A 16,181-nucleotide genomic window follows, 5' to 3' on the forward strand; every position below is an offset into this window, starting at 1 on the left:
CGCCTCCCCAAGGGCCCACATGCCGAGATGGTACAATGATTTCAACCGTCCATATTCTCGTTATCATCAAGCTACATTGATGAGCTTATAACCTTTCTTCTGAGTGAGAGCAATTGAAAGTTTCGTTTTTTCTAATTCATTTAGAGACTGTGACGGTCACAATCATCCACGGCTCAAGTTTCTTATGATGGCCCTTATTGCATACTGTCCATAAAATGGACGGTTCAAATCAACTGGGCACAGCATGTTGGTCCCAATGGGGGCAACACACTCCAGATCCTGAACACACGCACATGCCAGATCAGAGACCCTGGTTAGATGGGCCTACCACCGGTTTAAAATGAACGGTTAAAAATCGCACGTGCTCGTTTTTGTTTTTTTTTTTTTTCATGGTTAGCTTGTTAGTACACCGTCAGTTCACACATCACTGTTAGCCACCCCAGTAGGGAATCGATACCAAGACCTCAGTGTTGAAACGAGGTATCTTTCACTCAGTCTACTACTTGAGCTATGGATCTGGGTGTATATGGTCAAATTGATGGTGGGCCCAACCTGATGAGCGGCTCGGATGATGCACACTCTCACCTTGGCCCCACATGTACAAAGAGCAAACAGTAAGATGGTGAGAGTGCGAGTCACAAACCTCTTGTATTGTTCGATCAATGGGAAATGAGGAAATCCAATACATAGGTCAGCTTATCAAAGTGACACAAATATAGAAACAGTGGAGAGCGATCACATATTAATTACCATAGGCTGGAGTTGTGTGGGTCTAACCGCTCATATGTATATCTTAGCGACACTGCATCTGGTGCATCCCAATCATCCAGATCGAAAACTCAGGTGGGACACCACAGGGAGCAATGTACAGTCACACCCAAAACCTATATATTCAGTTCTTGCGGCCCACCTAAATTTTGGAATGCCCTGAGCTTCGGTGTCCCTACATCCTGATGGGCCGAACCTGACAACTAGTGCAGTCAACAGGCTGGCCTAGGGTTGGCTTCAGCCCTAATTTTGAACTGTTTGGGCCAGGCAATATCAAAATCTTGACTAGGCCTGGCCCAAGCCAGACCCATAGACAGACCTACTGACTGGAGCTGTACATGAGTCGAACCGGGTTGAGCTGTGCCGCACAGCTCGACTCAGCTCGGCCACTAGCCGACCCCAGCTCAAACTCAGCTCACCTCGGTCCTCGAGCCTAACTGGCCAGCTCGACTCGGTTCGGTCAGCAGCTCAGGCTAGTTCGAGCCTGTGCAGCATTTTCTCAAACATATGGAGTGCACCTTCAATTTCTCACAATATACAAAACAGCAGCAGCAGTTTACAGGTATTTCATCAAACACTCAGTAGGCAGCATCAAAATCAAGATACAAGGGTAGCTTTATCATATAATGTTTTTTTTTTTGTAGTGATTTATTTCATATCTATACCGTCCTCGCCACCAGCCGATCCCGCAGAGAATGTACGCACCCGAAACAACACTTCGTCGAGTCATTTCATCAAACACTTGGTGAGCAACATCAATATCGAAATAACCGAGTCACCGAACTGGTTCGATCCGAGTTTGATTCGAGCTTGGACAAGCTCGAACTTGGCTCAAAAAAAAAATCGAGCTCCAAAAATCAGCTCGACTTGGCTCAAACTCGGTTTTGAACCGAGTCGAATCAAACTTTTTCGAGTCGAGTCGAGTGAGTTAACCGAGCTAACTCGGTTCGTGTACAGCTCTATTACTGACCACTGGTTTGGATGACATACACATAACAAACTGGACCCCACATTCCATCTGGAAGTTTCTAAGGTAAGAATCCTTTCACCAATGTCCTCCATTGTTCCCTTTGGTACGGCCCACCGGGAGATATGGTTCAGGCTGGATTTGGGGATAGCCTATCATATGAGGAGCATCAAATGGATGGGTTGGATGGCACTCACACCATGGAAGACCCCACAGCTCCAACGTATGGTAAGTGATCATTCCCCTGAAACAGTTTCCTTACAAATCGAATCTGCGTATGAAGTCGTGCATCAATTGGCCAACAAAAGAAATCCAATACTATAAAAACTGTAAAAAAAAATGATGAGATACGTTACTGCAACTATCAATTAATATTTTACACAACATGCTTTCGGCCTCCAGTGACAAGACAAAAATAATGGGACCCATGGCCAGGGCTGGGACCCCCTCATTTGGACAACCAACCATCAATTTAGGTCCCATAGATATGTCTGTGGACCGGAGCATCGAAAGTCTTAACTACTTCCAACCATGGCTTCTCTATGACCAACAGAGAATTTTCGCATAGATGTCCCACAAATAGAACAGGATTGTCAAAAGAACTAAAATGGAAATTCTTATTACCATTGAGTTTGGGCTCTTGATCCAAATCCTTCCGCTTTCGCTTTGATATTGCCTTCTTGGGGAACCTGATGCGCTTCTTTGATTGTGAATCCAAACCATTGGGCAAGTCTTCATCTTTATCTACTGGCATCCCAAAGTTGATCAAGCACATTGCCCTACATGCACAAATCAAATCATGGACTGAACTAACATAACTCGAGCTACAGAGATATTAGGTTTTCGGACAAGTCAAGCTCATGGTTCAGCAAACCAGACCATTGATTTGATGGTCCCAACAGGATGGGGCCCTCCCCAAAAACCTCGGTAAAACCATCATACACAACTCACTTAAGACAAGGATGTCCTTGTCCAATTCACTTAGAACCATCATAAACGGCTCACTTAAGACATGGACCTCATTTGGGCAAGCCATGGTGCAAAAAATGACACCAACTGGATGATCCTAACCCTTTGAAATTACACACATACAAATAATATCATACTAAAATTTTAATATTTTAACCCACACAGGGTTTGGGCAAATGGCTAGCATTGTGGGTCTGCTCCCCGCAAACGCTAGTTCGATTCCCATCTACAAGATTACCCGATGCACGTGGTTTGCGGATGATTGCGTGCATCCGCAAGGACTAGTCTCACCTTAAAATGGGGCAGGGACAGCCCGACGTCATCAAATATATATATATATATATATATATATATAAAATATGTAATTTACTAATAAATGCAAGTTATATTTTAATAAAAATTAATAAACCAAGTAATTTGATATAGCAAAATAAGAGCCGTAATGGACCAAATAAATGTTGTTATAATAACATTATACAGTATGTTATTGACCATAACAGTGGTTATATTGCAGGCCTTATTGCAACCACTTGACATCAAAATGGGTGCCCTGGCCATTATTATGCCACCATAATGCCATTACAGCAACCATGCCTTGAGCCGACGATATGCGCCATATAGTTGGTTTTTCAGTTTGCACAAATCATCCATGGTTTGTTGATCTAGACCATTGGTCTGTCAGCACCCACTGTGGATGGACCATGCCAAAAAGATCTCCCCAATAGGTCAATTTTAAGTCCGGAACTTTTTGAAATTTTGTAACCAGCATATAGCCATTCAATATTAGAAATGCAGAAACAGTCTGCACTCAACTAAGAAAAGCCCAGGGTTTGTGGTTAGGATATTACAATCTGGGAGTTTTTTGGGAAAACAAACCATCACACAATGACGCCCAACAGACCAATGCTCAGGATCATGAAACCATGGAACTGTGCATACCTTCAACTTAAAGATCATATAATTCCTCAGCGACAAATCCCCACATCTTGCAGCACAGTTCACAAACTTCCAAAATAACTGAATGATAAACTCATTGAAGGAAAGCATGCAATACCTGGCACTATAGACAATAACAGAAGTCGAACTTTGAGATGGTGGAAAGGAGAGACCGATAACCTCCCCAGGGAATTCCTGAAATCTTCTAGGCAAAACAAAGGTGTGTTGCCTTGACCATTCACCTAATTCTTTGGCCTCCACATCAAACACATAGACCTGGTTTGAAGATGTTGTGATGACAAGCACATTGCTATTTCTGGGAGGAAAACCCCCGGCCGTAACTGAAGCCCCATCCAATCTAGATATAAACCAGTGCTGCCTGCAAATCAGAAACCTTAACCATGTTAAAAAAATGTGTAAACTATCCAGTAATGCTTAATAACAGAAAGATGAAATGCGACTCAATGTGTGTGTGTGTGTGTGTGGGTGGGTGGGTGGGGGGTTAAAAAAAAGAAAAAGGAAAAAAGCAAGACAATATATAAAGGTGTGTTTGGATGTGCCCCAACACAAAGCAGAATGGATGGATCAACTGTTGGGCTAAACATTTGAAGCAAGGCATGTGATTTTTCCTTCTTTTCCACCGCAAGCCATTATCCACTTGTGTTTCAGATCCTGCCTGAAACAGATTCATTTGGTGGAAAGTATCCCACTTGCCTCGCCTTTTCTAGGGCCTCGTCCAAACATCTCCTAAATATGAAGAAATTACACATAAAAGCAACAAACTTGTGCAAGAATAGATCTCTATGTACAGATCTCTGTAGCAAGAAAGAGAGAAATCGAATGGCTAAACGTAATTATGTTCTTTGATATAATCACATACCATGAAAATCAGTAATTATAACATTGGTATAACTTAGGGCCTGATAATGTGCTTCTAGCAAAGGAAAAAATGATTCATCATAAACATCTCTGGAATTTTTTGCTGATAATTCCTTATACAAAAGTGATTCCCAATAAAAATGTTTGGTGGGTAGTGACTTACACAAGTGATTAGTGGTACAATATCACAGCTATCCAAAATGTTCATTGTACAGACCGATCCAAATCTCAGGGTTAACATAATGGGGAATAACGTAAAATCATGCCTACCATCTCTAAGTTCACATGCTGTGGCCCACACGAGTTTTGGATCAGGTTGATTTCTGGAGTTTCACGCCTCACACTTCTTACAAGTTGTGTTATGTGCAAGGTATTCAAATAACGGTAACAGCCAGCCTTATGGCCATTATGGACAGGCTGTAACGGCCCATTTACAGGCCGCTTTTCAGAATGGGTGTTACGACCCCACATCGCGTAACCGTTATGCAACAGTCATAACGTAACCATTTTTTAATACCATGGTTGTACGGCTATCCATCGTGGACCGAAATCCTCTATTAAATCTGTTGTAGACAGTAAGGGAAAACACCATGGGGCCCACCGTATTTTATGCATGGCATACTACTGAATTTAATTAAACTGGTCAAATTATGCATTCCATTTTAGATGTATCGTGAACCAAAAATTACATTTATTTGATTATTGGTTACTGGATTGGCAGACATTTATTGGATGGTTTAAAGTGAAAAATATCCCGCAGTCCTATTTCAACAAACAAGTGTCTGTGAATTAGATGCTGGGATTGATTAAACAATCTGATTTTGGGATTGTTATCTAGTGACAATGTGTTCCCCAATTTTGCCAATTTACTTTTGAGTTCATGTAAGCCACATGTACCATTTCAGAGTGGCGGTGTATCAAGCGTCATATGCTACCAGAGTATCAAATAAACCTGAAGTTTTGGCCAATCAAATTCAAGAAATCCAAATAACAATACACATGCATTATTTTTGTGTGGGAATTGAACACGTGTCAAAGACCAAGAGAACAACAGGTGCCAGAGATTCGCTCCATTCATGAGGCAAGAGTACAACATGAACATGCTATGGAACAAAAATAATGTTGATCTGCTGATCAGCCAGATTAAGACTTGTATAACAAAAATGGGCCGCTAGAAGAAGAAGAAGAAAAAAAAAAAAGGTCCAACAATCTAGATTCAACGCACACATGTAGCTCACTTGATGAGTGTCCTACATGTTGAATGGCACGGATATCTGACATGCTTGCTATACACACAGATCCGACACACATCTGCCCCTTTTAAATGATGTCTACCCATTAGCGCAACAATGCTCCTGGAAACATGGGTTGGGGTTGGGGTTGGGTTTGTCTTTTTATAGCACTGTTGCACCTCCTTGTTAGTGGTTTTCCTGCTCCCCCTCTTTCTTAATAAAAGAAATATTTATCAACCATAAATAAATAAATAAATATCCCCAAGTCATTTCCATAAATAGCACTCTTTCCATAATTGATTTTTAATAAGTGATTAATTAGTTACCCTAACCAAACACATTTAACTCATGTAAAATCGATTTTGGTAACTAGAGGCACCCAAAAAATGTTCAGGAAAAAAACACATAGGGCCTTTGATGCAGGGAGATGTGATGACCTAACCATAGATGCATGTATAATCGGGTTGAGGAGATTCAAATGATAAAATTAATCAACTAACTATTATCAATCACGTCTATTAAGCAAATCTCAACACAGATGAAATCGTTTTGTCCAGATCATGCCCATTAGCATAAAATCACGTAAACATTTTTTTAAAAAAAAGGGGTGGACATAGTGATATGAGGTTATTCCTGATCTAGCATAAGTCGGTCCACAGTTAAGTTTAGATCTGATTCTCCGAACTAGTCATCCCTCTTTTCCATTCAAACCAAAAGGGAATATCCAGAAAGGAACGAAAGAGATGAAGAAGAGATGGGTTCAAGATGAAAGAGAGTACGAATTCTAGCGCATCAAAGAAAAGAAGATGGTTGATTCTTACATTTTCCTGCACCTCGAAAATATAGAAAAAATGAAAATCTGAAACCATGGTGAAATCCTTAACACCTAAGAGTCAATCCTAAAACCCTAATCTCTTTGGTAAAAGAGGAAAAAAAAAACATACGAATTCTCATTCATTCATTAAATAAATTTGGGTTTCTCACAGTGTATACATAAGCCACGAAAAAATAAAAAGTGCATTAAAGCCCCTGAAAACAAGAAAAAGAATTAAAAAAAAACACAGAAAGTAAATTAACGGTCCTGAAAACAAGAAAAAGAACAAAAAAGACGCCTGAAATTAAAACACCCACGCAACAAGGTGTGAAATCCGCCCCATGGGCCTGCGGTCAGGCTGCAGTCATGTCACTCCTGCACTCATAACGCGTTAGAAAATGGGTCCGATGGACCCGGCGTCCATCCACATCAACTCCTCCGCTCTGGCACTTTGTCGGCGACACCTCCTCCTCTGGTATACTCTAAAAGGTGTACCACTGATGTCCGCATCACCCTTAGGGTATATTCCGACAAAATCAAAATCTTGCAAGAAGTCTCCCTTCTACCAAATATAACAAGGAGAAACTTTTGGTTCAATGCTAAGAAGTTACCTGATGTAAGACAACTAACCACTTGCTTTAAAAGCTCGAATTGATAAAACATGGCGAATCAAACTCTTTATCTCATAGCGCAGGCCCCACATCCCATGGGTTAGGACCTCGGCCGAACCCCCCTCGTGGGCCCCATTTCACATGGGTTCCACTTCACATGAGCCACACGCCTCATACAAGTGAGGCCCACCTCATACAAGCCACCTGCCTCACACGGGCTGCCCACCCCAAGTGTGCCCCTGCGTCCCACGGGCCACCCCACTCAAGCCCGGTGTGAAAATACAAATACATTAATCACCCCAGGTGAGGAGTCTCGAACACGAGACATCCCGCTCTGAAACCAATTTGATGCAGGACAATTAACCACTTGCTCTAAAAGCTCAAACTGATGGAGCATGGCGAATCAATCCATTTATCTCATAGCCCAACCCAACATCCCATGGGTTAAGACCTCGGCCGAACCCCGTAGTGGGCCCCACATCACATGGGTACCGCTTCACACAAGCCGTGCACCCCGAGTGTGCCCCTGCATCCGACAGGCCACCCCGCTCAAGACCGGTATGAAAATGCCACTGCATTATTACCACCTTGCCATATTTAGCAGAAATGAGATTTCATCCCAACCATTCATTGCCAACACGTCATGACAAGTAGTCTCATAATCTGAAAATACATTATGGAACCTACTGTAACTTAATATAATTTATACACAATAGCATATTGTCTGCATTAATTCAATGACAGTTAACAAAACATAGGGGCAGTCAAAATGACAATTTATGAAAATAACTATGACTCAGCTCACATAAAGATTTGTTGGGATTGTAGATGAACATAGAGAAAGGCTCAGTTTGGTCGCTACTTACAAATGAGTTCCATCTCATTTTAGTTTACAGTAATTATGCATTGGAGAATTTTTTAAGGATTAAAAATAATCTTGATAACATAAGTTAGATAAACTATGAACCAAACGGGGCTTAAAGTGTTACCAAGGACCAAATCAAGGTTGGCAAACACGGGACTTGGACTTGACGCAGTCCACCCGTAAAATTTGATTCGGGTGAGTAAACACAGTGACTCGAGTGAGTCATGTTTTGCAATTGTTTTGTAAAATTGTGTGCCATTGTTCCACTAAAAAGAGTAGTAAGTAAAGTTCCCATTTTGGGGAGTTGGCTGCTCCAATGATAATTCACCACCAATTTAAAATGGTGGGGGGACTCTTCCACCAACATATGGCAAAATTGTATGACAGACAAAAAGATCCAAATTAATGACCTATTTGTAGATGGAGCACAATCCAAACATCGCATAGAACAGATGACAACAACCATCTGATTTTTTTTTCCCTTGCAATTTGGACCACTCACTGTTTTACATATAACCATCCACTTGATACTCATCAATAGGATGGTTAAGAATGTTTGATTACTATGATTTTCAGGATGTGCTCTATCCAAAATGCACCCTACTATTTTGATGGTCTGGATGGCCTACATGAGTGCCATGTGTGATGCAAGTCACCACCATTTTCAAAATCGTAGTAAACTGTCATAGCAGTCTATCCATCGGAGAAGGGATTTGAACCAGGAAGAGTGCAATGTTGATATGATGCAGGTACTGAGAATTTGTATACATGGCACACATTAAATTAAATTAAACTGTCCAACATGTGGACCCAACATAGATAGTTTATCGACTGATGATCAGATTGAGTGATTGCTCATAACCTTTTGATTGATGACATGTTTTCTTGAATTCAGACCATCAAATCTTCATTGAAGCTATTCCACCAATCAGCAAATTAGGAATTTAAATCAGCGTAAATTCTTGTATCCAGTCCATCTAAATTGGACCCCAGAATTTGAACGGTTAAGTTTGGGCTTCTTATGTGCCAGGCATACAATTTCAGTTTGTATATCTACTATCATACCCTACTAGATTATCAACATTTCTCTCTTTTCTAGGGTTGAATGTGAACCATAGAAGCAGCAAAATGGCAATCTGTAGCATCACAGCCGACCTCAACAGAAGAAGCGAGGAGAAGAAGATGGAAGGAAGGAGAAGGAAGTAAGAAGAAGATGGGTACATGATTCACCCAAGTTAATGGACTCGTCCAAGCCACAAGAAATTTGGGCATACCACATCCCCCCAAATTCGGAAGTTACCCCTTAGTAGGTTTCCATATAGCATGGGTTAGAAGGAAGGAGGAGAAGGAAGAAGATGGGTACATGATTCACCCGAGTTAATGAACTCATCCAGGCCACAAGAAATTTGGGTCATTGAGTTGACCCCCCCTCCCCCCCCCCCCCAAGGATTCCATACTAAGGCTCAATCCAAAGTCATAGTGACTACCAATTTCGCCATATTCCCCTTATGAGGCTGAAATCTCATTGTGACCCCCCCAGTCTGCCTCATTCACACAGATGAGTCCCAAGTTGACTCACCGAGTTGCCATCCTTGGACCAAATTGTCCAAGATCAATGGATACTTTTGAAATTGTTTCTATATAATTCATCACCATTTTTTTTCCGAATGATATATAATCCATTATCATTACTAGAAGAATAAAAGGAATGCGCCTCTTTTGTGGACCAAATAGTAAATAACTGGATATTAGAGTAAGAAATTTTTATTATTATTATTTTTTTAAAAGGTAATGTCAATAAAGAACAATGAAGCAGAGCTGAATTTCATACCATAATCCATTACCATTACTAGAAGCATAAAAGGTATGCACCTCTTTTGTGGACCAAATGTTAAATAACTGGATATTAGAATTAGAAATAATTTTATATATATATATATATATATATATATATATATATATATATATATATATAAAGGTAACATCAGTAAAGGACAAAGAAGCAGCGCTGAATTTCATACCTCCGTATTTCCAGATTGAAAATATAGATGTCTCCAAAGCAGTTTATAGCTGCTAACCACTGCCCATCTGAACTAGTAAACATTCTTGTTATGGGAGGCTCGCTAGGTGGTGAATCCATGTCATCATCCTTCCGGCAAGGTATGAAAGTGTGCAAAAGTTCTGCAGTTTCCACATCTACAACCTGTTACACCAGAGAAGTTAAAAAAATAGAAAATGCACATGAGCCCTCCAACTACACAGGTAGAGAAAATTTCTCAGGTCAATCAAAATGGATTAGAATCCAGTTTGCTTCTAGTGCCATCTAGTTACGGTGTCATCCCTTCAATACCATTGACTGGTCCACTATGTTGAATAATCTGGAGTGCCCAACTAGCGGACCACTTGGTTAATCCAGAGACTGAACATCACACTCAGTTGAAGTTCATAACCATTTGATCCATCATCAACTTGTGCATGGTCATGGAAAGTTTAGAACAAAGGCCCATGAATTAGTGCACAAAATTCATTGAAATGGTTAGATATAAAATAATATCATCCCCTTCATATGATCCCACTATGTATATCTAAATACATATAGATACATTGACTTTCTATATCAGATATTCACTTATCTATTTTAAAACAAAAACAACTATACGATATACATGCATTTATCCATATATCATGTATCTGCCTGCATAACAATAACAGCTTTTTTATTTGTGCTCGAAGGAAGCCACATGCCGTACCACACCCTATTCCACTAAAAGATATCTGTATTATAATCCAAGTCCAAGTGTTAAAGAAAAATGATGAGATTTGATCCCATCGGATCAAAACAGTTCATCCTCCGGAACCATATCACATCCCAGATCTGATGAAAAAAGGATGAATTGAGACAGAGAATGGATCAAATCCTTAACCCATTTATGGAACCAATTCTGATCCTAATATCCTAAAATTCTGATATTATATATTAAGACAACTCCATAAGTTGCAGAATTGTGTTTCCTGGAATGTTTTACCAATCTGTCAACAACAAAAAAAAAAAAAGGAACGTTTTACCATTTTCTTTCCATTTGATTTGAATCTGTCTCAAATTTGAATTTTGAGTAGAAAATTCTCTTTATTACGCTATTCATACAGCCAAAAAAGCCGACCCATTCAAATTTTATAATCGGCCTATCTATGAGGTTGGTTGGTCAAGATTGATAGCCTGACCCATTCAAATTCTCTTTATCTCTCTTTTCTTGTCCCAAATCAGTGATAACCCGCCTCGATAAACTGAGAAGAGATTTCTTGTGGCAAGGGGGTGCCCTTTCCATGAAGTTTCCTCTTCTGAATTGGAAAGAAGTGTGTGCCCCCACTCTGAGGATGGGGCTAGCATTAGACATCAGGACCTGGTCAATGAGGCCTTCCTTGGTAAATGGATTTGGAGGTTTGCCCTTGAAATTTATACCCTTTAGAGATCCGTCATTGCAGCTAAATATGGGATTAACTATGGAGGCTGGAAACCTAAGTCCTCTTCTTTGTATAGAGCATCTTTCCTTTGGAGAGGGATTGCAAAGCTTGCCCCGAAAGTCTTCTCTGAGCTTTCGTTTGCTTTGGACAAAGGAAATCGTATAAGATTTTGGGAAGATCCTTGGTGTAGCCCTACCCCCCTTAATTCCTTATTCCTTTCCTTAGCTCGTTTAAGCTTTGTTAAAGATATTTCAGTGGAGGTTTTCTTCTCTGGGGATGCTAGAACTGATGTTTGGGCTCCCCCCTCTGTAGGAATCTCTCTGATGAAGAACTTTCAGAATTTACTTCTCTCCTCTCTTGGTTGCAGGGTCTTTCCCCTTCTCATGCCGAGGACTCCCTATCCTGAAATCTCTCGAGATCTGGCAGTTTCTTAGTGAAATCCTTTTGTCTCCAGCTCGCTTCTCTCAAACCAGCAGGAGCGGACAGTCACACAGGGATGGTTTGGTCCTACGGTGCGACCCCCCCCCCCCCCCCCCCCCCCTCCTCAAGGTGGCAGCCTTTGCCTGGCTTCTTGGCAAGAACCATATCCTCACTGTAGACAATTTGAAGAAGAGGGGTATGATCTTGCCAAACATGTGTAGCCTCTGCCTCCAGGATGAAGAATCTGTCAATCATCTTTTCATCCATTGCTGCTTTTCTGCGAAGATTTAGCTGGCACCACGTGCTGTAAAAGGCTGGGATGTCTTGGGTGATGCCGAAAGATATTGAAGGCCTCTTTCGATCCTAGGACGTTGCTGACGGTGGTCTTCTGGGCAGGAAGAAATGGTGTATCCTTTTCTTCGCTTCTCTGTGGTCAATCTGGCTTGAAAGGAATGGTCGTTGCTTCCGGAACCTTGGCGTCTCTTCCTCCGGAGTTTTCAGCAAGGGTCTTATGCCTCTTCAGGGATTGTGCTTCTTAAGTCTTAGGTTTCTTTTGGGGTAGCCAGCTTTGGGGTAAACAGTTGTGGAGTTGGGGCTTGTAATTTAGCTTCTCTGTTGTTCCTTTTCTCTTCTCTTGCCCTTTCGTTCTCTCATTTTCCTAGCTGTTTCTTTTGTTCCTTTGTTTCCCTTTCCCTGTTCTGTTTTATCCTGATTTAATAAACTTTCAAAACTAAGATCGTTAGCACAATTACCAATAATAAGTGAAAGGGGTGGTCCAACACCAGCCTAATCAAAATAAACCAAAAGACAAGTAACAAGGGCACTGGATTTTTAAGGTTCCATGCCATGTCAAATAGTTAATAGAAAGGGATGTCCAACACTCTTGACAATTATTTTTTTTCTTTGGGGATTTTGTATGCATCTGTTGGTGAGCCAGCCCTAATTAATTGGGATAAGGTTTAGATGATGATCTGTTCATGAATCAAGCCCCTAGAAGTAACCGTTTCTGACCTCATATCCGCATCCAGCATGGACTTGTTGGTGTCCAGCTTATGTAGATCTAAAATGCTAGTGATGATCCCAAGTCGAGCATGTTGTACAAATCTGGGGCCTAAGCACAAACACACAGTAAAACTCAAACCAGGCCTGCGGAACTCCAGTCATGCATAGAAAATTTTCAAACTTGCCTGGATGGGTGCATATTGGAGTTTCAGCTGGCGAATCCAACAAAGGTACTGAAAATCAGTTTTGGAGTGGGACTAGCCAGAGACCAAAGCATACAACTTGCAAATTGCCTGATTTTTTAGCCAAAACCAATTACTCACACAATGACTTGTCCCTGTAAAACTTCACCCATGGTGTGGGTTGGGGTGGGGATGTTTTAGTGACTTCTAATTCATTGAACCCAGCAACACTCGCACAAAAAACCTAAGCAAATGCAAAATAGATTGAGAAGCTTACATATATCTTTCTGTCATGGCCAGCTATCATCAAGCAAGAGGAATCAGAACTGAAAACCATAGCATGGGCAAATGGTAGCCTCCGAGGGAGTTCCCTTTTGGTGACAGCCCAACTGCTCTTTCCAGCTTCACATCTCAACTCAAACAGACTGGGTTTGACATGATCTGAGTAAGCAAACAACACCCCAGTACTAGAAATGGTGCTGCAAATGATCTTTCGAGATGCCTTACTCTTAACTCTAGCAAGCAATCTTGTTGTTGCTGTCCTCTTAGAATCTATATCAAGAGCAGCATCATACTGTAAACGAACTGGAAAGACATCTAACGAGCTGGAGCACTGAACTAGAATCAAAGAAGACCCATCTACGGCTGTATTACACACCAACTGTGTAGGTGGTCTCTGAGGTGCAGGGCAGATATCATGTGGAGCAAATTTGGTGAATTCTTTGGCAGAATAAGCAAAGAGCTTCGTGTCATCACCAGCTGAAATAAGCATGGGCACTCCCAGATGGGCCCACTTATGATAACTGAAATCGATGGGTTTCTGGCGTTGACGTGGTCTTGACTTTGTATTAGGTAATGGGTCTGTCAAAAAGAGAATAAAATTGAGAAACACAAATTATTTTAAGACAACTCTGCAAATGATTAAGGCCAATTAACATGGAGGTCCTGAATTGTAAAATCACAGTTCGTCCAGACAAACCTTCTCTGCTGATAGGTACTGCCACTGTCAAGGCCCTGACATCATGGGTGTGAGCTCTTACATAGCCAACGTAGACCCATGTTTTTGTTATTTCTGCAGAAGACATGTCCACGCCAGATTCAAGCGCATCATTAGAGAGCTTATAGAGGACAATCTGCAAACAAGAACAAGATGCCAAAATGAGTGATTGCAAATATGTAATGTGATCATCAGATTACAAGTACCTACTATTCGCCAAAAAAAAAAAAAAACGGCAGCCCATAACAGCATGTTGAATGGTTTAAGCTAATTTTGCATCAAGTGGAATGATGATTGACTGAAAAGGCCATTGTTCTTAATTTGACTGTCAGCTGCACTCTAATCTGCCTGCAGCCATTTCGAGCCAGTTAGGCAGTCTTTCTCCATTGTGTGAGCTACAACATGGGACGTCTACACTTTCTAAACAAATGCCAGATTGAAAAGGCAAGTTGGTGCTGTTTAAGTACCACCGGGTGTGCATTTGAACACTTTCCTGACTAGGCCTTAGAGGTGCAACTTTAAATTGTTGAAAAAAATATTAGAACTTTTTTTTTTCTGAAAGGCAACACAGATTATTCAAAGAACAAAGGATCACAAGAGGGACTTCGATTGGTTGATAGTGGGTGATCCTTTCATACTCCATCACAAGGTACTCTAACAGCCCAATCATTAGTGCCGTTACGAATTAAAGATCTACTCGCTCCTAAACCGACAATAAGCCTTTTAATCTCCCAAAAGCAAGAATCAAATATCTGCAGCTCCCATTGATGTCCCTGATATCCAGGCATGGACTCTGCATGTGTTTCCTTCAATGATAATTTTTCCATAGGGACCCGGATTGACTGAAGACTTCAATAATTTCACAACTCTTTTCTGTCTCTCCTGTCATTGAATGACAAGAGATACAGGTGCAGGAGCGGGAAGCATCTGTTTCAAGAAGGTTGGCAATTATAAACAGCTAGGGAGCGGGCAGGAGCTCAACGCGCAATTTGAAGCAGAAGCGCCACCTGGTTAGGAGGATCATGCAACTACTCATTCATTCAGCCAGAAGACTATTTACCCATATAATTTTTTGTCCATAGATTTCGTCTGAACTGATTTTTCCTGTCTGCACTGTAATCGCTTGCCCCATTTAGACTTGGTCTGGGCACACCTGACCTGACAAAGTTCAGTAGTCTCTTCCTATCTTTTCAGAGTCGTGGAAAGTAGTTAGTACCAGAAACTCTGACTTCACAAAAAGTAAGCTTTCATAGTTGGAAAATGACTAAGGAGAAAAAATAGAACTACGACTGCCCCCAAAAACTGAAAAAAAAAATCCAAATGTTAAATTTGCTTTCACGTAAAAGGTATGCATAAAAAAGTGTCCACTCAATTTTTTACATAATACATGCTCCTCATTCTGCCAAGGGGCAGAAAGATTACTTTATACAGAAAATATCCATTGTCATTGTCCAATCCATCAAAGGTCTTACATCAAATATTTTGTATGTAGATTTAATGGTGTATGCTCTTCCCTTGACAATATAGATAATTCTTGGTGATTAAAAAAAAGCTAATAAATAAACTGGTTTGATTTGCTAACAGTCCTAACATACAAATTCATCTTCATGTGCTACGACACTCTAAATCATGCTGAATGCATCAATTGATTAGGCTAAGGTGTTTCAAGGCAGTTTCGGGTCTTAAAAGTTAATCTTGGTAAAAGTTTCATGATGAGTGTAGAGGCAAGTGGGGGAAGTGATTAAGAGACCGGCAGAGTGGATGAGGTGCAAAGTGATTAATCTCCTACCCTCTTATTTAGGCCTTCCTTTGGGAGGCAATCCAAAAACAGCAGCTTTCTAGGATCCAGTCATATAGAGGACCCAAAAGAAGTTAACTTGCTGGAAAAGGAAATGCCTATCCCTTAGGGGTATGGTTATGCCTGCAAACTGGTACAGTTAAACCTTCCACTCTACTTTCTCTCTTCAGTATGCCGTCTAAGGTGAGGAAGAAAGTAAAGTAGCTGTGGAGAAGAAAATGGACATTGCTTATTAGCTGTTGGGGGAGATATGGGGAGGAGCCAAACGCTTTGTAATCA

General features: G+C 40.9%; 1 protein-coding gene across 1 annotated transcript in view; it reads right to left on the bottom strand.

Annotated features, from left to right (window-relative positions):
* Nucleotides 1-2,029: 2,029 nt before the first annotated feature.
* LOC131228540 (WD repeat-containing protein PCN-like) overlaps nt 2,030-16,181 on the bottom strand; it is a 44,104-nt gene continuing 29,952 nt past the window's right edge. The window contains 5 exon segments of the mRNA XM_058224265.1: nt 2,030-2,514; nt 3,759-4,019; nt 10,063-10,244; nt 13,385-13,968; nt 14,087-14,240. Coding sequence (XP_058080248.1) covers nt 2,208-2,514; nt 3,759-4,019; nt 10,063-10,244; nt 13,385-13,968; nt 14,087-14,240 — 1,488 coding nt within the window. The 3' untranslated portion in view covers nt 2,030-2,207.

Source organism: Magnolia sinica, chromosome 16 (assembly GCF_029962835.1).
Source record: "Magnolia sinica isolate HGM2019 chromosome 16, MsV1, whole genome shotgun sequence".
In the NCBI taxonomy this organism is placed as follows: domain Eukaryota; kingdom Viridiplantae; phylum Streptophyta; class Magnoliopsida; order Magnoliales; family Magnoliaceae; genus Magnolia; species Magnolia sinica.